Source organism: Pseudopodoces humilis, chromosome 3, assembly GCF_049639895.1.
Source record: "Pseudopodoces humilis isolate 2021_Gansu_Grassland_sample_001 chromosome 3, ASM4963989v1, whole genome shotgun sequence".
Taxonomy (NCBI): domain Eukaryota; kingdom Metazoa; phylum Chordata; class Aves; order Passeriformes; family Paridae; genus Pseudopodoces; species Pseudopodoces humilis.
Window position 1 is genome coordinate 28,946,234 of NC_142202.1, and position 22,291 is coordinate 28,968,524.

General features: G+C 41.3%; 1 protein-coding gene across 4 annotated transcripts in view; it reads right to left on the minus strand.

Annotated features, from left to right (window-relative positions):
* Positions 1–22,291, minus strand: part of TTC7A (tetratricopeptide repeat domain 7A) — a 206,679-nt gene that overhangs the window by 43,266 nt on the left and 141,122 nt on the right. For 2 of the 4 annotated variants that reach the window (XM_005532709.3, XM_014261259.2), the window contains 2 exons: positions 21,969–22,103; positions 9,458–9,660 (listed from right to left, as the gene is read on the minus strand). In XM_005532709.3, the coding sequence (XP_005532766.1) occupies positions 9,458–9,660; positions 21,969–22,103 (338 nt within the window). Of the gene's footprint in view, positions 1–9,457; positions 9,661–18,174; positions 18,273–21,968; positions 22,104–22,291 lie in introns of those variants that run through there. The other 2 variants (XM_014261260.2, XM_014261262.2) reach the window with 2 other exon arrangements.

Sequence of the window (22,291 nt, forward strand, 5' to 3'; positions counted from 1 at the left end):
ACAATAGGTTGACTCTTCTACTAAAATGAACATGAAATTGTATCCTAAGTACACAATGAATGCCAAATTAAACAATCCAAAACTTTGCAAAGTCTTTTTTATTCAGCCCTTGCTTGAACTGTCCACTGAACAATGAAGAGAAGATTTAAATAAAGCATCATGTAGTTTTTAAACACTCAAATCTAATCAAGAGCAATGCACTTATCTTGGGCAAAAGGAACAGAATCTATAAAAAAAAATCTGCTCTCAATCAAGCTCTTCAGCTTCTAGCATTACCAGCTTTGTGTTCTGCCAGGTAAAAAGATGTCTCTGGCAAGCAAAATGAAGTGTGTATCTGTATCTATCTAGCAAAGACTAGAACTACACACTTGCTGGCTGTTGTACTCAGAGACTGGGACACTGACATCTCTTCAAGGACCTGAGACAGGTATTACACTGCTTACTGCTATTATACATAACCATGTATTTATCAGAGATGCTGACCATTCAGAAAATAAAATCCAGCCCGTACAGGCATGAGGAGATAGAGCTTTGATAAGAAAATCAGGTTAATATAAAATAGTTGAAATAGAACACTATTTCTAGTATTTCTATGAAAATGTATATGGATATAATTATGTGAGTAAAAGACCAAGGGGTGGGGAGGGGTTTTTTAAACACTGAATCTACAACACTGCCTTTGAAGCTAAGCTGTTTTTCTTAAAGTGCATTATTTGCTCTAGCCTGCTCATCTTAAAAAGAACAGTAAGAAGTTCAGAGAGAGGTAACAGCAATAATTAAAGGAAAGGAACTGGTTCAGTCACAGATACCTGCAAAATCAGTAATGGGAAGGGGACAAATAAGAATCAACAGTAAGTTATGTCTTCCAAAGTGGGAAGAAGGGGCATCAGTGTGGCTAGGAAAAGTTGCATCAAGAACATAGAGAATTTGGCAATTTTTTGTACAGCAGAAAAGAGATCTGTGGGTCTCTTACCGAAGGGTGTTGTGGATGATGAAAGCTCTAACACACGCTCAAGACAAGCTCATGAAGGAGAAATACACTGGGAATTACTATGCAAGTAGAATCTACCTCTACTTTGGGATGTCCCCCAAGCTAAGTCCTAACCTTAGAAGTACCATGTAGGCCTGCCCTGGCCTCATTTTTTTCTAGGCACTTCCTTGCTGCTGGTGGTGAGAAGGAGTACTTGAACCTCTGGCCTGACCTGATACAGTCATGCCAATGTTATGTTCAGTATCTACTTGCGTGAACTCCTGGTAATAGCTTCAGATTCATTTTGGGGGGTGGGGTGGAGAAGAATGGCTGGATGAAACACAGCTTTGCAGTAAAGGACTTGGTGAACAAGCAGCTAGCCATGGGCCCTCAATGTGCCCTTGCAGCAAAGGCGGCTCACAGTATCCTGGGCTGCATTAGGAAGAGTGCTGCCAAAAGGTTGAGGGAGTTCATCCTGCCCCTCTACTCAGTACTGGTGAGGCCACACCTGGAGTATTGTGTCCAGTTCTGGGCTCTCCAATACAAGGAAGACATGGACATACTGGAGGGAGTCCAGGCAAAGGGGCATCGAGATCATCAAGGAACTGGAGCATCTGTCATATAAGGAGAAGCTGAGAGCTAGGACTGTTCAGCTTTGTAGAAGAGAGGGGAGACCTTATCAGAACAGTTAAATATCTGATAGTAAGGTGTAAAGAAGTGGGACCTCTTAGAACTTCTCAGGGATATCCCGTGACTGGATGGGCACAAACTGAAACACGAGAAATTCCATTTAAACATTACTAAAGCTTTGTTTATTGTAAGGGTGATCAAACACTGGAAGAGATCACACAGAGGATGTTCCATCCTTGGAGATAGTCAAACCCCAGCTGGACATGGTCCTGGTACCCTGCTCTAGCTGAACCTGTTAAGGAGGGAGCTGGACTACAAGATCTCCCAAGGTCTCTTCCAATCTCAACCATTCTATGATTCTGGTATGCGAGTAATAGGTCCCCAACTGCATTTACCACAAAGAACTTCTTCCAAACAATAACCAGGTGTTCTTGTGGAAAGGCCACAATCTATACTAATCTTGGAAAACTATGGTCATCCAACAGCCTACAGTCAATTTGTTGGCCCAGCTTAGGTGACTTAAATCCAGTTTGTTTTTCCAACTTCACTTGGAGAGTACTCTGTGACTATGAACCCTTCCTTCATGGCTGTCAATCTTATGTTTCGTGGTGCAGATGACAACTAAAGCACAACTCTCATGATTAGCACAACCTCTGTTAGCTGTATATTCCCTTTGATTTCTTTATGGAGCAAATCAAATATGTGTTCACAAGAACACATTTTCCACCCATTCACGTGGTCGTAACAAAATACATTATGAACAGGGACACAATGTGAACAAAACCCAATACGTTGTTCACTTTTTTTTGCTATCAAGGATAGGGATGAGGTAGTGCAGACAGCTACACAGCATTCTGATACCAACCTTATTGCCCTTGCCACAACCTTCAAGATAAGGAATCATTACAATTTTCCACTGCATTCCAAAATATTCAAGTATGAGTCAAGCATTTTTTTTTGCTTTGTTTTGATGGTATTTTTTATTGTTTTCATTAAATCTGGCACAGTGATAGAGATGAGGGTGCCCATTTCCTTCCCTTTTAAATAGATGATTCTTTCTCTTCTTTCCTGAACTAAAACGTGTTGAGAATCACTGTGACTTGACAAAGTGCTATGTGAGATACAAGTTGGGCAGGAGTCTTCCAAATATCTCAGTATGTTTTTAGTTTAACTTGCAATATTACATATAGAGCTTTCGGACTCAAACCCAACATGCTGGCATTGATTTTCTCCTCCTCTGAATCAAAAGTGAGAACAGTACTGAACGAGCTGTGGCTGGGAACTAACAAATTTCAGTGTCTTTCTCTAGTTACATACAGGTAGGTGGATTTGTGTATTGCTTTTAAAGGAGGTGCCATATATTCTTAGGCAGCTTATATTTTCTGACTTAGTCGGGCACGTCAGTTTTTTAATCACCATCCCAAAGCTGTGTATTGAATGTTGTTATATAACAAAATTTGGTACACACTGAAAGAAATAAGCCATAGTTATTTGGTTGCAGAAATGTGCTGTCAGAGGTCACAGTGTAAAGGAAGGCGATATGGATAAGCCCTTGTTTCCAGACCAGCAAAGATACCTGCTCAGTAGAAACTCCATCAGCCCCCAGGAGGGAGAAACGCTCTATGACCCTTTCAAGCAGGCCCCAGAAGGAGCCTGTGAAAGGGAAGAAGAAAGGAACAGAGCTGTTCTAGCAAAGGAAGGGATGACAGAATTTTTTGAGATGGAATCAGGAGCAATGTGGAAAAAGAACCCTAGCAAGCTGTATTAATTAAAGAAACTATGGTCTCATAGGATGTACAATTTTTAGGGGCCAACCCAAGCTAATTGTTTCTGACTGCAAACAGCTATCTAACCAAAGGAGTAGCTGCTCACCTCACCAGGATTATGCTTCAAATAGCCCCGAAAACTGATTCTGTGTGTCTTTTTCAAATTAAAACAAAATTCCTCAACAAATATACTTCCTTAGATTAGGTATTAGCCAGTAGTACTTACTCTGTAAAGGCCAATGGTGGATTCCTGATACAGGCTTAAGGATCCTGTGACATCACTCAGAAATTGCAAGCATTACAGGAAGCAGCACAGCTGTGTGGTATTTTCAAAGTGCCTGTGGTTTCCCAACCACAGCACTGGACACCAAGTGCCAGAGGCCCCTGGGATGAAGTATAGCATGGCACCCACCCTGGATGTGTTTGGCACTGCAGTGCTGCAGTATGGTGTTGCTCTGCCATACTTTCTATGGAAAGCACACTGATTTGACAGCTATTGTAAATACCCTACAATCACAGCAAAACACAACAATTTTCAGCTGCACAGAGAAACAGTTTGTGTGTATTATGGCAGCAACTCTATCCTATGTAAAGGAGAAGTTACTGACACCCAATGGACTCATTCATTGCTAGAGCTGTGTCCTTAATTTAAAACCAGCAACACTCTTCAGGTTGGAATTTTCCAAATATAGCTTTGACAACCCAGTTCCAAGAGCCCAGAGGAAGAGACATGACTACTTTGCTAATTGATACTGATACACCAGGGAGGCTCAGCACTGTCTACAGCAGAATTTTCCCTTAAAGTGGACTAGGTCACTTGGAAGGCAATTGTACCAAGTCAAACAGTAATTCTCACAACCAGATCATCTTTCTCTAAATTATTACATATCCACAACAGTACTACCAGAGTGGGAAAACAATGTATTCAAATTAGGGGGACCAACATTGAAATGTGTGAATTTAATTCCATCTGCCTGTACATATGTACTGTATCATTTCAAACCCCTTGGAATTAGCACATAATCTAGTTTGCCCTCTTGGATAATCCAAGCCATATTTCTCTCTGGTAGGGGACTGAACATATTGTGCTCAAGAACTTGCATTTTTAATAAAAGTACAACCAGTACTTGGCTAATACATACATTTCAGAAAGACATTCAGTTTTCTTCTGATGGCTTTGAGGAGATTCAGAATTTACCGCTTGTCACATTACGTCCTCAATTGCATAAACCCAGTATTAAGTTCTCCATGGGGACAGTGTCTCATTCAGTACACAGGACAAAATCATTTAGCTAGCAGCCATTCAATATTTTATTTTTGCCCTTTTTATTTTATGTATAGCCCTAAAAGCCTTGTTTACTGCACATTATTCCAGCTGTATTCTGAAAGCAGAATGATTAATTTCTATAGTGCTCATCAGATGCCTCTAACTTCTTATGTTCAATTTCCTAGCTTTTGGAAAAGCACACAAAGGAATGCCATTATGTGGCACCATGTAACTACTGCTGTGATTCATATCAGCAGTGATAGACCAGACATTTGCTATCTTAACTAACAGGTGTGAACCACAGGCTTCCAGCAGTGCCAAGTTAAAGGAGGTGAAGTACACGCTTAGATTTTCACTGATATTTTCTGGCACCAGGATGGGAAGGTTCAGAATCTTAAGGAGACTGAAGGACATTGAAAGAAGTACTTTTACAAGTTCCTGCTCCTTTGTTATTCTCCTAAGACTGACCCCTTCAATTCATCCTTTTCAGCATGCCCAGACCTCCATCCATGTGTCTTATCTATCTTACCAGTGTTATCTATCTCACCCTATTTTCTATCTATCCATATTTCTCTCATGTTTTCAGCTTCTTTCCCCTTCCCTACTTGTTCACAGCTGAGTCTCTGCCCCCAAAGTTCTCATCCCACTATTTTTCAGCTCTTCTAAATTTTACATCCACCTCTTGACTAAAACATCATCATAGAATACTCTAAACTGGAAGGAACCCACAAGGATGATTGAGACTGTCTCTTGGTCTCATAGAAGATGGCTGCAAGAGTCACACCATGTGCCTGAGAGCATTGTCCAAATGCTTCCTGAACTCTGACAGGCTTGATGCTGTGACTTCTCTGGGATGCCCATTCCAGTGCCCAACTGTGCTGGTTTTGCATTGATTGGCATTTGGGGAAGTAGTAAGAAACCACCCACAGAAGTGATTTCTTTGAGAAAAGCTGCTGGGAGCTCCCTCTGTGCCTGGGAAAGGCACAGAGCTGGCTAGTTCTGAAAACTGACATTTTGAACCATTCAGAAATGGTTCAAAATGTTGTCATTTGATCTCACAGATTCGCCTCTGTGAGATTGACATTTTAAAAACCACAAGCCCGGGAAATCTCTCTCTTTGGTTCTGACCTTGAAACGTAGCTGAGCTCTGGTGGGGCTGGCCCCACACCCCTGTGGCCTGGGGGGGGACAGGCTGGATCCCAGTGGCTCCTGGGTGGGGGACAGGAGTCCGGGGGGCCCTGGCCCCAGGTTGGGCTGGGCCATGGCTGCTGACACCTTGCTGACACTAACCATCACCCCCCCCCCCCAAGTTGAGCGGGGCCCATCAGGCCCTGGGAATGGCTCCAGGCTGTCCCATCCTCCCTACCCCAGTAGGAGCCCAGTGTGGCCTGAAATCCATCACCGTGACTGCTGCAGCCACTGGGCAAGATATTAACCCTTATTAACACAGATGAGACCTGCAGACCTTGATCCTCTCTCCAGGGAGAGAAAAAGAGTGACAACACGTAGAAAGACAACATGAAGACACCAAGGTGAGTAAAGATGGAGTCAAACTTCAGATGGAAGGAGAATGAGGAGATGCCCTAATGGGGCTGAGAGCTCTTTTGGTCATGGGCCATGGAGATGGACAATGATACACTGAAATATCCCCTTTAATTCATGAGGGAATATGGGGGGATGAAGTATTCAAACTGTAGATGTGAACAGAGGCATCCATTGATGAAGCCAAGCAGATGTTGGAGTAGCTCTGATCCCATGAGAAGTTTGAACAGAGAGAGGGAAAGATGACAGTGATGAAGACCCTTTGCCCCCAGGAAGAGAAGAAGAAAACCTCTGTTCCCAGAGATGATCACAGGGACAGATGAAGAGCACCTTTGCCTTTGAACAGCTCATCCTTAAAATAATACCCCCATGAGTTCATGGCCCATGGACACACCTGTAGCAGGCCTGTGAAAATGGGAGGGATTTCGCAATTGCAGAACTTATCCCAGGCAGCTGCTAATCATGGGAATGAAAAGCCATGAGAGAACTGTTTCTTCTGGAGTAGTCTCCATGGCATGGCAAGAGAACACTCCACACCCTACAAGAACTGATGAAAGACTATTTTATAGTTGGTACTGCTTTAACATCCCAGGTTTTGTCTCTACATGATCAGTTGGGAAAGGAAAGAAGTTGGGCAAGGGGAGGAAAAGTGTTCTGGAAGTTTTACTCTGGTTCTTCTTATTCTTGCAGTTCTGTTAATAAAGTTTATTTATACCTTTCAAGTTTTGCCCTTCTCCTGATCTGTATCTCACAGCAAGAAATGAGTAAGTACACTGGTGATTTTTAGCCAGCACTAAACCCACCACATTCTTTGGTGCATTGGCCAGGAAACTCAAATTGGCGAACCTAAACCACTACACGAAATTGGTGTTTCTGCCCAGTATTCAAACTGGAACCACTACACCAACCATCCTCTGGGTGAAGAATCTTTACCTAATATCCAACCTAACCCTCCCTGACCCAACTTCAGGCCATTTCCTCAGGTCCTGTCACTGGTCACCACAGAGAAGAAATCAGTGCCTGCCCCTCTTCTTCCGCTCATAAGGAAGTTGTAACTGTACTGAGGTCTGTCCTCAGTCTCCTCTTCTCCAGGCTGAACAGACCAAGTGACTTCAGCTGTTCCTGATATGGCTTCCCTTCAAGATCCTTCAATGTCTTGGTTGTCCTCCTTTGGACACTCTCTAACAGTTTAATGTCCTCCTTATACTGTGGCACCCAGAACTACCTCCAGCCTTGGAGCTGAGGCTGCCCCAGTGCAGAGCTGAGCAGGACAATCCTCTCCCTTGCCCAGCTGGTCATGCTGTGCCGGATGCCCCCCAGAACAGGGCTGGCCCTCCTGGCTGCCAGAGCACTGCTGACTCACATTCACCTTGTCACTGACCAGGACCCTCAGGTCCCTTTCCATGAAGCAGCTTTCCAGCCTCTCGTGCTCCATGCTGTAGGTACACCCAGACTGGCCTCAGGACAGGTGCCCTCATGAATCCACGGTGGCTGTGACCAATGACTGCACTGTCCTTCAGGTGTTTTTCAATACCTCCCAGAATAACATCTATATTTTTACCAGTCACTGAAGTGAGACTGACAGGCCTGTAGTTAAAAGAGTAATTCCTCTAGACCTTCCTGAAAATTCACTGGAGTTTGAGGGGAATAAGCATTCACAGACTCCTTAAAACTTTCAGAAATACTTACCTACTAAGCATATATGTGTTTTTAAAGGTTACAACTTGGATAACCTAGGAAAGATTTTTTCATTTTCTTACATGTTACCCATTTCTGACAAAACCTGGCGACACCAAGGCACAGTAAAGAAGATATTGCATAAGCTTTTAAGGTCTCTTCCTAGCCTCCTTTTCAGAAACAGCAAAGCCATGTTGGGATGAAATTTTCTGAAGTAAACTGGGCCAGAACATCTGAGATGTGCACCTTGGAAACTTGGAAAATTCCAAGTTACTATAGTTTCAAAAAATTACAAGCAACTGTAATGTGAAGACACAGAATGTGGTTATGTCCATAAAATAAGACAAAAATCAAAGTTATTAGTATCATGTTGGCATCTAATTTAATGATTTCTCCTGTATCAGCAACTTCTCTTAAATTATGGCAGAGCAAAGAACATCATTTCATCTAACTAGTTTTTTACTGAGTGAATTTGTAAAGGCTGCATTACAACAACAAAGCAATATTTTTGTCCCATATAAGCCTAATGTGTACAGCAGTCTTGCAACGTTCTCCTGACATGCACCAGCTATTCATTTGCTATTTTTGTACTGAACATTTATTATTACCAAGTATCTTGCCCTTTGCCTATAGGTTCTATTATTTTCTCCAATTATAACTTCACTTAACATTTGATCTCTTGCAGACTGATAACCCTGCAGTTTTGGAGTTGCCAGCAAAACTCACCAGAATCAAATTAATGCCAGGAGATACAAATATGCTAGCAAAGACACTAAGCAGTCACATGTATATAGAATTCCTGTAAAAATTAAGTTAGTCAAGACAAACTTCTAAAATCCCTGAGAGACCTGGTAAGGGCTACAGTTAACAAGACACACCATGGATCAAATATGATTAACTGTTCTGATTTCACAAGAGAAGTGGGTTTTGGTCTTCCATAAAGCTCCTTGAATAATAATTATTGTTATTAAGCTCTAGACCTTGTGTCTGGAAAACAGTTTGTTTTGGGCTTGGTGCCACAGGAAAAGAATACTTGCTAGGTAGCAGTGTTACCAAAAAAACCCCCACAAATGTGGAGTCACTGCCCCTACACAAGGCTGGAACTAAGCTGCAGCTTATGACAGTAACAGATTCATTTTATGTAAACTCATAGCTTATCCTGATTTTAGCAGATACAACAAACCAGCCCAAGTTTTACAAAGCCTGTATGTATATACGTACGTACGTATTTATCTTTCTTTCTTTAGTTATTTAGATCAGATCTTTCAAATATCAGTGTAAAATAAAACTTAAATAAACTGCTTATTTAAGGTGTGTGACAGTTAGTACGAAAAGCAGCAAAGACAAAGCAGTGATCTGACTTCCAAAAGTATCAGCCTTTGTCAATTAAAATATTTACTTTTGACACAAGTCCTAATTAGTTAAAAATATTCAATGCAGTCTTAAAATAGAGGTTCAAACTACGCAATTTATTCTTGGAACAGTCACTTGCTCTCAGGATTAGCAAGACAATGTCATTCAGAGCAAGCATGAGCCCTCTCCCTTCCTATTACAGTTAATCAGGAACATAGATACTATAATGGAGCTGAGCCCCTGCAAACTCACCAGGCTGTGCATAATTTCCACTCCAGCTGGATTCACTGTGAGTGCTTCATCATACAATTGCTTAGCCTCCTCCAAATTGCCTTTCATCTCTGCAAGCCTCCCACGCATGTACAGTACAGCATGAGATGTGGGGAAAAGACTAGCTGCCTCCTGGGTACAAAAGCCTGCTTCTTTGAGATGTTGCAGTTCCAGGAAGAGTTCAGCTGAAGGAAAAACAAAACACCAAGCCATAAAAACAAAGCAAAAAACACCCTGCCATTAGATGAAATGAAACAGAGACCTTTCTTCATAATAATTATATATCATCTGCCTTAAGCATATTAAAACATGAGGCCATGATCCTGCACAATGCTTAGTACTATGGTTAATGCTTATTATTGTGACTGGATTCACTGAATGTATATCTTCCTAATGTTAAGGGATCTTTACAGATGTTCATGGACACCTTTGGGTGGTGTCCTGACAGAGGCCTTAAGGATTCCTCCATTGGGAAAGTAAATAGTGCTGAACAGAGCCCTAAAGAATAGCTGGTAGTTACATGGAGTCATCACAGGTATTTCCAAATAATCTGGAGGGGAAAAAAGAACAGAATAAGCCAATGCACTGTCTACTGAGAACTTCAAAAATGTCAGACTAATAGGACACGTCGGAGCTGGACATTACATAACTTACTTAGGAGAGTATTTTCCCATTTAAAAAGAAGATTTAAGGTGGTTTTCTCTGCTTATTTGGCAAGCTTATGAGACAACTGTCTCTTAATTTTTCAGAGACTGTTAAGTCAAAAGGCTCTTGAAATATAGACTTATTTAAATTGCTTATTCACCCATTTACATCCTCATACATTACAGGAAAACAAAATACAGCTCTTGGAAGAGACTGCTCATTTACTTTCTTGAACTATCAGCAACTATCTTACAGGTTTCCTTAGAAAAAAATGTGTAACAGGCATACTTATGTGTTTGAATGTCAACTTGTTAATAAAATAATTTCTCATTATGAATTTCATAATATATCGCATGGTTGAACTTCAACATTTCTCAGGATTTGGACTAGATTGTGGTGTTGGACTGGATGATTGTTGTAGGTCCCTTCCAACCAAAATATTCTATTTTAATTCTACATTTATTAGATATTAAATTCTCAAAGGTCAAAAGCAATACTCAGTTTTCACTGCCACATGTAATTGAAAAGGGAAACTTTTTATATACAGACATATACACACACATACGTAAGTATGTATGTAGGTAAAATAATTATCTTCATACAGCAGGCATTTCTCTTTGATCCATAACCTGTACTCTACATGTTCTCACTGCAAAAACTCAGTGTCTCTTTTTTTTTTTTTTTTGACTGATGTCATGCAGTAAGTATTGACAGTTCAAGAGTCCAATTCAAAATTACTAATTCAGGCCCCAGATTTAGAGAAACTGTTCTGAAATTAGACACAGCCTTAAATGTCCTGACTTTTTAAGGCAGTCAGCATTGTCAGGAAGTTTCTGGGAGGGGGGAAATTAGAGTGAAAATTCCTCTTTAATAGCTTTGAAAGTCTGCTATTTCAAAACACTAAGAGACCCAGATGACCATGGGGACTTGGCATGGTGATGTGGAGCTTGCGAGAGGTGAGCATGGAAGTATCTCAAGGGCAGTCCCTTTCCTGACCACGGGAAGGCTCCACCTTGGCCTGACATGAGACTGGGATCACAAATGGCATTTCCACTGGCATACTGAAAATGATTTGGTAGTGAAGTGACAGCATGGCTGAACACCCTTCCACTTCTGAGGCGACCCTGCTAGAAGAAGGGTGAAACACTGTTGAGAAAATGCTTGAATATTTCTCAGCCATCCCTAGGCTGTAATACAAGATATATGTTATTCTCTGAGGCTGTCAACATGAGCAAAGTATTAGTCCCTTCAGAAGAGTTATACTCTTTCAGAATGACTCATATGCATTTCTTTCTGGTTAATCATAAAATCTCTGCATGCATCCCTTCCCTTGGCTCCAAGAGGCTGAAGCTATCTGTAATAACAGAAAGCAAGGTCGTGTACCTTGTCAAGATGAGTATGCGCACAGCCTATGCAAAAATTGGTGGGAGGACAGTATTTTCCTTGCGCTTCCAAGGAACAGAGCATTTTCCATGCATGTGGCATTAATGAGACTGGAGATGTGCAAAGCAACAATTCACAGCCTGAAGATGAACACTCCATGCTTGCAGTTTGCACAAACTTAGCAGCACAAAAGAAGGGGTAAAATCCTGGCACTATTTAAAGTCAGCTGAAGTTTCCGATACTGCCATACTAAAAGCTCTACTAGCAACTAAGAGGACCATGTGACTTGTTTCATTTCAGAACAAAACTGGGAGCAGGTGGGTTTAGATGTGAAATCATGCACAGCCAGTGTTTCAATGCATGCAAAATAGAGAGTACTTATTCTTTCTATGATGCCTGTAAATCTTCAGTAACAACTTCAATAATAATAAAAATATTTAGAGTAAGTGCAGCAACACAGAATCTAAATAAGAACTACAAATTGTATTTTATGGTATGGCAATGTAGGATATTCAAGTTCAGTCAGTTTCTTTGCAGTCTCAATAGTCAATAAAAATGATTTAGCAGTGTGGGAGGCCTAATTTGCATAAAAAAGAATGAGAGGGGTGCCTTTTGGTTATGAAAGGAAGGGAGTGTTAAAATTTTTAGCTACCCAGCTAAAAATAGACATTGAAGGACATAATGATGAAAATGTGTTCTCTGTAAACTCATTTTTCCCTTCTATTACACACTCATTTTATTTAAAGATTAACAAGATATGCTTATGTAACATGGAATTAAAAACAGCTTGAGGCAGAAATCAAACCCAAAAAACAAGGACCTACTAAATTTACCATGGTAAATTTACCATGGTACTGAAAGTACTGAAACACCCACTTTCATGTTACCTGGGTTAGCAGCTTCATGTTAACCTGCTTCCATTGGATTAATCAGCCTATCTCCTTATATAACCTAATTTTGCTGTAAATAACATCTAACCAAATTAGCAGTCCTTGTGAGGAAGTTCTGTTAAACTTGGCATCCAATTCCACTTCAAAGCAGATAATATCTTCTCATGCTGACACAGGTATATAATATCTGTAATACTTATCCTGTGAAAGGGTCAATGCTTCAGAGAAACCATTTATGAACCTCTCATTATTGAGAGGAATGATGGGGATTGTCTTTACAAACAAGCTGTGGGTCTGCTGATAAGATGCAGCTATCAGTGAGAGACAACAGAAACAATGGGATGGATTCCACTGAAAGATGAAAGAGGCACTGAAAGAGCACCATGAATTCCACAAGAGTTAAGAATTAAGAAGGGATTATGCATTGTGGGGGGGGGAAGGTATCCCAGGTATCAGGCACTCCGGGAAGCCTGCACCTCTCAAGTACCTCAGCCTATGGGGAAAGAGAGAAGGGACAAGAGGCCGGGAATTAGGATAAAAAGGAGGCTGTGCCCTCCAAAAGTTTGAGAGACCCCAGGGGAATGCCCCATGGCATCTCCCTTTATTCAAATAAAGTAAAAGGACTCCTCTGTCTCCTTTTTGGACATAAACCTCTGGTGTTTGTGGATTGATTTTCCTGATATTATTGTACTAGATTGTTCTTGGTACTGACATTCTTCAGAGCTTTGAATCTAAAACCAAGCTTCCTTGCTCTATCTCACTTAACACCATCTCCATAAAAACTTCAATAAATGTACAAATTTACATTCTTTTTTGACCTGAAAGCACTCGGAATGCTACTGAGCAGAGAGATGATGATCCTGGATCTACTCTTCTATTATCCTCTCTGGAGTAATGGTAGAAACTCTGAGTGTGAATGACATTAGGGAATATTTCAGCACTATTACCTACAGGTAAGAGACAGCGCACTGCATGAATGGGCCAATCGTCCACTCTCTCATTCAGTTATTGAAGCCTATGCCTGCACTGAAACCACAAACAACTATTCAGCTGACTTCAAGGTTCAGCCTAGCACAGTTCATTCCTTTCTCAGACCCACTTTATGTTTCCCATTTGTGCTCTCTTCCAGTATTGTCCAACCTATTCTGCTGCTCTTCCAACAACTGCTGTCTTGTGGCTATGGCCTCTTTTGTCTGGACTTGAAAGTGGACTGATGCACCCATTTTAATGCTGGGCCCAGTCCCTGAGAGCAGCATGCCACTGCACTGAGATTATTATTAACTTCCAATATAAGCTCCTAGTTATTTCAGCTATTTCTGCTAGCATTTAAGCTCATCTACAGTAAAGATCCTTAATCAAGTAAAAATTGCCAGAAGCATACCATCTACTTGCTCTCCAAAGACCCCTAACAAATGCACAGACCAAGAGCAAGTCCCAGAACACTGACAAAGCTGGGTGTCCTACAGTCAGCCCCTTTATTTTGTCCAAGATAAAACCATTTGCAGAGTTCTATTAGGGAGTCCATCAGGGGTGTAGCAAATGTGTAATCCAGTCATATCTGCATCACACTGTTGTCTGAGAAACAGAGCTGTTCAACATCACCTTGAACACTGACTACTCCCTATTTCTAAGCAGTGTCAAGAGTGACAGTGCTTGTCACTGCAGCAACAATTTTAATTCTAGCCTAAAGAAATCAAACAGATTTGAAAAGTTTTTCTGCAATGTGAACAACACAAGACTTAAAATCTCCTTACTTGTGAATCATGTTTGGTGCTATCCAAGATGCAGCATTTAACTACCACAAAGTAGACTGCTCCACATCACTTGGTTGTGTGTGCCTGATGCATCTAAAGCGCTCTACTCTTGCCTGCCCCAAAAATGTTACTGCATAGTGATATGGCCAGGGTAACAGTCAAATGCCCAGTAGAATGATACAGTGCAGAGCAGCCCTTCACACTTAAGAAGGTGAGAGCATCTGTAGGGTGTTTTGGAAGGTGATTTCTGTTCCACATCATCTGCTTTCAGGAGTTATTAATGCTTGTTACTGCAAGAGCCCTTAGCCAGTTGGAAAGACCCACTCTGAGGGAGACAACTCTGCCATCAGCAGTGACAACTGAGCTATTATCATGACAAAGGGTTCCCCCACTGCCTTTCCTTGTTGGCAGATAAGGTTTAGTCATTGTTCCATGCTATGACTCCACTCTGCATGGGGTAGCTTGACAATTCTTGGCAGATTAGACAGAAGATTCCTCAAGGTATATCCTGACTACAGTAATTTCATTTGATGCAAACATTTGAAACAGAAATCAAGTACAGAAACTGCTGCTTGTTCCCATACACCTTAGCTCAGTCATTTGCTCTTTTGAATGAAGCAACAAATTTTATGTCCTCTCTTTGAACCCAACCTGAATTCCAGGGACTGGCTTTAAATACCCAAGCTTCAGGTATCACAGGGCCTGAAATGACCACCAAGCTTCTTTATTTACAAATGCAGCATTAGACCAAAGTTTTTGGAAGCAGCACAGAAGTGCCACGAATACCTTCTACACTAAATGGTGCAGTCAAAACATGACTAGCAGCCCAGTCAGGTTTAGATTCCTATTTTCTCTCTCTGGTATGCACAAATGTCCTGCCTCCTTCTTCATGACTGTACATTTTATCACCTGTCCAAAATTACTGAGCAGCTGAGGAGATGCTAGTTTTCTGTAGTAATTTCAGTAATTCTCTGGTAGTGCAACAGGTTTCTCTCCATCTCTTGGCAAATTTTCTACAGAATGCTTAACAAAAGGCACTGGTAGCTGCTGCCCGTTTCCTTCACAAGTGAGTGTTCAAGACATGTGTGAATGTCCCAGATTTTGAGAAATGGTATGTGCTCTTTGAAGATTGTCCATACAGAAGAATTACCAGTCCACAAAGTTTCACATCCTGCTCCATCAATGGCAAACATCCAGAAGCCTCAGGAATGGAGGAGGCAATCCCAAATGCCCTGTACTAACATAAGACTGCAAGAATATTTTTGACTTTTTAAATTCATTGTTGACAGAAAATAAAATAAACAAAACTGCAGAGTGTAGAACTGTGGGTACGGAGGAGCCTGCTGGGCCCGAGATCCTGGCTCTCCCCTGGAGAGGAGATACTTCTCTATAAGAGAGACACAATGTGTCGCTCCCGGGGATCTTTGAGTTAGATATGTTAAACTGTTGTGTTTCATTGGTGTTCTCCCCTGCTGTCCCACCCCAATACAGGTATCTCGGGCTTCCCCCCGCCCCTCTCCTTCCCCATAAATATCCCGGGTTTTCCCCTGTTCGGCAGATTCGCTGTTGCTGGCACCCTTCGCCGAAGCTCTGCCTGAATAAAGGCTTGTGCTTGGTGGAACGCTGGACTAGCTTTCTCGTCCCTGCTTCCTGTGTTGCCTGCCCGCCGCCGCCGCCGCCGCCGAGCTGAAAACACTTGACTATTGCCGAGCTGAGCTGGAATCACTCGACTGCTCGAAGCTGCTCACATGCTCTTCGGGCCAGCCTTTTTCAAGGCTGTCTCTAGAGAAGTCGCGGTGCTCCGGGCTTTCCGTCGCCGCGGCATAGAACAAAACTTATTAATCCCTCTTGAGGATGTTCAGATGAAGAGAAATGATGAATTTGGTGATCTTTAGTCTCTACCACAAGTCTAGAACAGAGCTTGCTAAGCCAGGAGGCTCAGCAGGTCTAGAACAGAACTTGCTAAGCCAGGAGGCTCAGCAGAACTACTGCTGGCTTAACTTCATTTCAAAGGGGACAAAACCAGCTCACTTTACCAATTTCTATCACCAGTTGAAGTGTTCCTAATCCCTCCTAATAAGTAAATACTGCAGGGGAGCCATCTGCAGTACACCTTCATTCTCCTCAGAAATGGAAGTGTAATAAAGGACTCCCCTGTTCCTCCTCAACAGGCTCCAGCTTTCACAATGCTTTGTGTCACTGTAAAGAGACACAAAAATTAGCAGTATTTATGGAGCTCAAGAACTCAGGCAGTGAATGGGGAAGTTCTAAACTTCAAATTCTAAAATTTGAAAGCACTTAAAAAAGAAAGAAAAATATCAGAATTGGTTCAACAACCAGTGTTGCATTACAGAACACTATCTGATCCAGCTATTCTGGCAATATCAATAAAGACGTCTCCCCCACCTGATTAACAGCTTTAATACCAGGGCTAATAACCTGCAGGGGCTTAGGACTGCTAAAAGCTTTGAGAAGGAAAAACACTGAAGTGCCCATGCACAGGCTGTGCAAACACAAGGTGTGCTGGGTGAGCAGGGGGGCAGCAGGGGAGGGCCTGGCTGCACCCTTTGCTGCTGCCAGGATCCGGCTCCATGGCTGCTGACCAGCACATTGGGAGACTTCAGCCCACTGGCCCCGATGACACTTTCTCATGGAACAAAGCCCATTTCCTCTAACACAGCTTTTTCCCAGGAACTGGCCCATATGGAATAAAATAAATAAATCACAAGTGTTTTGCAAAGGGAAAAAAAAAAGCTCCTGCTGTACATAACTCTGGGGAGCAGATGTTTTTCCATTAGCTCACTGTTCTCTGCTGCACTGGCTCTCTGCATTTCTTTTTTGTAGCATGTTCAGTACAAACTATTTTTCCTAGGCTAAACTTTAGCATGTTACTGAGACAGCAGGAAGCCCACTCCAGCCCCACTGTGAGTAGACAGAATAGTATCCTCATAATTTTTCTCTAAATGCTCCTTTAAATTAGCCTCAGGGTCTACCTGGTGAGGTTCACAGGCTAAGCTTAGCAAACATTTAGCCAAACTTAGGTCAAATTACCAGACCTACTTTGCTGTGAGTGGCCGTATTTAGTAAAGTATTGGGTTACTCAGGAAGATAAATTGGCAGATATAAACTATTAGTAAAGACAAAGTGGACCTTGTAGCAAAAAGTAAAGATTAAAATAATACAGTAACAAGAGCTAGAACACTAGAACTCTTATTAAAACTGGCTTGTAATATTCTAAAATACTCTGCATAAATAGAGCATATGGTTGCTACTGCCTGGAAATATAAACACACATACTTCAGATAAATCATTCCAGTTACCCGAAGAGCCTAGAACTGTTACCACTATTTCTTTCCAATACTGATGTGCTTTGCTCTCTGGGTCAAAATGATCTTATAAAAATGTCAAATGAAGGTAAATTTTGGTCATAGATTTGAACAATTTCAAGTATATTTTCTTTAGCCAAACAGCATGACTCTATTTTCTAAACAAAAAGGAGGAGTACTGGCATGACTGTTAGAAGTATTAGCACTAGTAATCTCTAGGATTCCCCTTGCAGCTCTTCCTGCAGGAAGAGGGAGGAGTTAACAAGCTTTACCAGTGACACCAAAGTTTCTGCCTCTTCTCAAACTTGAATTCAAGCTCTCGGCCATGTAAAGTAGAACAAAGAGGAGACATGAGCATAAGGATTACATAATGACTACTGCTCCTGGAGCTGCACCACCACAGCATGTGCACTGGCGCACTGCTCCTAAGCACTCCCTGAAATGAGCTGTTTCTCAGACATGGGGCCAAGAATAATGTTTAGGCTCATAAATGTTAAAGTGTTCCAAGATGACTCTTTTTAAGCAGCCATTGTGAGGACTAGGAGGGTTATTGTTAAAGCGACCAGACAAGCTGTGTTAACAATCTTTGCTGCAGAACACTTGGAAATAAAATATGCCTGTTAGTATTCCAAGCATGCCTGCTGCAGGGGATGTCTCTAGTCTTTGAGGACAGCACACTGCTTTTCCAAAGCTGTGATTACCTGCGCAGAAAACAGGAAAATATGGAAGCCCACTACAGAAATGTGTCGAGTTCTGTGCTGTGGATGACCGTACTCCTAGGTGGTCCTGTAAGAGACAGCTGGACATGAGATTAACAGTGAGAATTCACAGTTTTATTTTTATGCTTGAAAGAGAAAAGGACTCTTTCTGGAGACCACAGATCCATCAAGCAGCTCTTTGTTTACAGGAGGCTACAAAAATTAGCTTGCCAAAGATCACTAGGCATTGCTGCAGGGAAAGGCAAGGTACAGCATCTGTTTACAGGGCAACACATTTTGATTTAGCAGCTGCACATCCAAAGATGATACTTTATTGTCTTCCCTATAAAACTATGCTGGTCACAAATCCAGAAAAGTTACAGAGAAAACCACTAAGTGCCCACTTTCTTATGTGTGAAATAAGTACCTTTATGGATTAACTATTTGCAGAGGGTTCACAGTGTCAAGAAGATTAATCCACAAACACCAGAGGTTTATGTCCTAAAAGGAGACAGAGAAGCCCTTTTACTTTATTTGAATAAAGGAAGAGGCCATGGGGCATTCCTCTGGGGTCTCTCAAATTTTTGGAGAATGCAGCCTCCTTTTTATCCTAATTTCCTGACTGAATTTCCCTACCTCTTTCCCTATTGGCTGAAGCACTTGAGAGGTACAGACTTTCCAGAATGCCTGATACCTAAGATTCCACTCTAATGTATAACCCTCCCTTTTAATTTTTATCTCTTATGGAATTTATGGTTTTTCCCCATTGTTTCTTTCATCTTTTAATATCCAGTTTCATTTATCAGCAAACCTACAGTTTGTTTGTAAAGGCAAATATCTTTTTTTTTCCATGCATCAATCAGTGGAAACCTTCCCATTGTTTCTTTTATATCTCAGTGCTAGTTTTATCTACCAGCAGACCCACAGCTTGACTGTAAAGTCAAATCTGTCGTTCCTCTCAGCAGCCTTCCCTTCAGCCACTGTTAAAGGAACATACATATTCTCCTAAGCTAATTGTGAAACCCGTTAGAGATTTCAGGTCTCTAGCTTGGAGGGACTGAGGACACTTCTGTACAAGGCAGGAACTCCTACTGCAGCAGCAACTGGAGGATGATACAGTAAGGATTCCCCCATGTAAGCATCACTGGATAGCTACCACCCCCTAACAGTCCCTTTTGCAAGTATATGTGCTGGCTTTGTGGCCTGGCCTGGCTGCTGGAGGGCTGTAAGAGCAGCCCCAGATAGCTGTGGGATAGCTAGTTTTGTGTGCCTCTTTCCAATCCCATTGCACCAAGTTCTAACTGAACCAGCTGGCTGGCACCATTAACTTTCATGCCCTGGGATATGAGGAGACATGGCAACTGTAATGGCTCTAATGGAACACAGACACAATTGCAACCTGGCATGCTCAATCCATACCTCAATTGTGCACAGAGACACAGCCAGCTGTGTCCTGAGGGTGTCTGAGAAGGATGGATGCTTTGTTATAAATTTACTGTAGTATGAAGCTAGGAAATTGTAATAACTTTATCCAAGGATTTATGAATCAAGCTAAAAAGGTCAACGTGTTAATGACAACAAAAACAACAACATATGAGTAATTTCCCAAAGGAGGAATAACATTTTTTCCCTTTGGAGATAGGGCACTGAGGTATGAAAAAGTTAGGCAACTTGGAGTCACAAGATGAGTCACTGATTGAAAAAGGACAAGTCCAAGCTAAAACTGATAAAAGTCTACAGCACACTGATGCAGACCTTCCATGGATATCAAATGACTCCATATGTATGGAGAATGTTACACTAATTGCCTGTTGCTTTCCACAGCCATTAATTTTGGGGTGAATTGTAATGCAAAACCACCTGACTACCTCAACTTCCTCTAAGCATGGATTTCTGTTTCATTTGTTGTCTGTGAAATATCTCTGTTTTGGAAGTTACTTCTTACAAGTATACTTGTTCCTCCTTTCCCCTCCTTTCAGGTGGGAAAGATCCTAGTAGTGAAGGTTAGTGACACCCTTTGGATTATTCCATTCACTAAGCTCAGCATAAGATCAACCCACTTCCAAGAAGTCCTCTAATTATTCAGGAACTGTGCCCTTCTCCACAGAGAGTAAAGACTACCCCATAATACCCGCATCTCTCCTCATCCCTCAGGACACCAGAATGCAGCAGCTTCCACACTACTGTGAGAAGAGACTGGCCAGTATCTCAGCAGAAGCTCATAAAGCTGCATCCATAATAACTGACTTCAGTAATGAAATTACAAAGCAGTCACAGTACATGTTTTCAAATCCTGAATTGAGTCCAGCTAAAAGTAAGCATGAAGCAAAATGAAGGCTTAAAAAGTGGCAAGAAAGAATAGTTACAGCTTATAAAAATAAATTCTAAGAGAATTAATTAACACCTTTCAGAAAGGCACTCTATTCATACTGAAAAGCAATCATAGCAATTCACAGTAAGCACTAGGTCTTTACTGCTTTTGTCTTTTCAGACAGCAGCAAAAATGTAAACTGCCTAGAGAGCTATCTGCAGGATGATGGACAACAGACACCTGACTTCTCATCATAATAAACTCCATTTATTTTGCTCCCCACCAGCCTTCTCTGCAGCCTTAAATCAGGAGTATAAACTGAATAAGGCAAAATATTTCTGGTGATTTTGAAGCCCATAGCACATCACTGAAATTTACATCCACACAAGTCATTAAGGTGAATACATGTGAACTTAAAGGATGATGCATTCTATAAGGTGACTTCTTTTGTTAATATTAATCAAATTGTAGCAAAAACAATCTCATATATTTTGTTTTAGAACTAAAGTCTAATTGTTAGGCAATTACCCACAAAAACAGCTATGAAAATCTTTGCTGAGAAGTAGGAAGAGATGCCAGGTCTTATGTGAGAACTGTCAATTGCATAAATTAGCAAAATGATAATTTGAAAGGTTCCCTTGCACAAAGAATAGAAAACCATCAGCAGCTTTCCAGGGGGCTCTGCTTTTCTTTCTTCATTGCAAATGGTGAGACATGTAATAAGCAATCACAACACTCAAAGGTAATTTCAAGTGTGCAACTGTGGGCCCAGTTATGGAAGAAGAACTGTGCCTCCTAAAAACAAAATTACAGGGTTGGAACTCTATCAGTTCTGAAATGCTGCAATGCAAATGGAAGAATGTTCTGGGAAACTCTGTTCCTCAACAAATGTCCTACATAAAGCACCTCCATGGGTTTGGAGATTACTTGTGGATAGTCTCTCCTCACTGTTTTCCCCTTATGTGCTCTGTTGGAGCACCTTTGCGTTAGTGTCTCAAACTGATACTCAACCTACAAGACCCTGGGAGGTTCAAACAGTCAAGGACAGAGTGGAGAACATGCTCTTTCTAATAACTTTCACTTAAATCTCAGCAAAGATTGGAATGCTTAAATCACATTTTAGACATGGTATGCCATTTTATTATTATAGTATTACAGGGAAGCATTTAGTAGAAGGAGAATGGAAATAATTGTCCTTATGAACTACCTTTTGTTAATGAAGAACTACCTACCCTCTTTATCAAAAAGCACGTTACAGTGATGACTAAAGTTTTCTGTGTGTTTTGGAAAAACAAAAGTGAGCTGAAAAATCATACTACTACAGTATTTTTTTTTTGGGTCAAAATCAAATAAGTGGGATAGACAGGCAGATTTTCTGCTGAAATTGAGTGATTTTCAACTAATGACTTCAACTACTCTGTTAATACTTAGATCATTTGATTCACCACTGGAGGGAAAGAGGAACTCCAGGTAGTTCACGACTTACCAGCTTGTAGCCAAATTTGTTCAAGAGTTGTCCACAGCTTCACAGGTCCCTGCTTCATTGCACTGCTCTGCATAGTTATTTCAGACATGGCCTGTTCCAGTCTTGATGCAGCAAGGGAAGAGGCTCGTTGTGATCCTATGAGCCAGACAAACATTAATGTATTTTATACTTATTTATGATATTTCTTTGACTTGTTAAGGCAGCAGGTCTGATCCTCCACTCACAGCATTGGTTTTATGTAATAAGAACTCTGCTGGATTTTGGCATGACAAACTGGAGAAGTATGTTTTATAAAAGGTTAATTTACTGAAAGAAACCCAAAA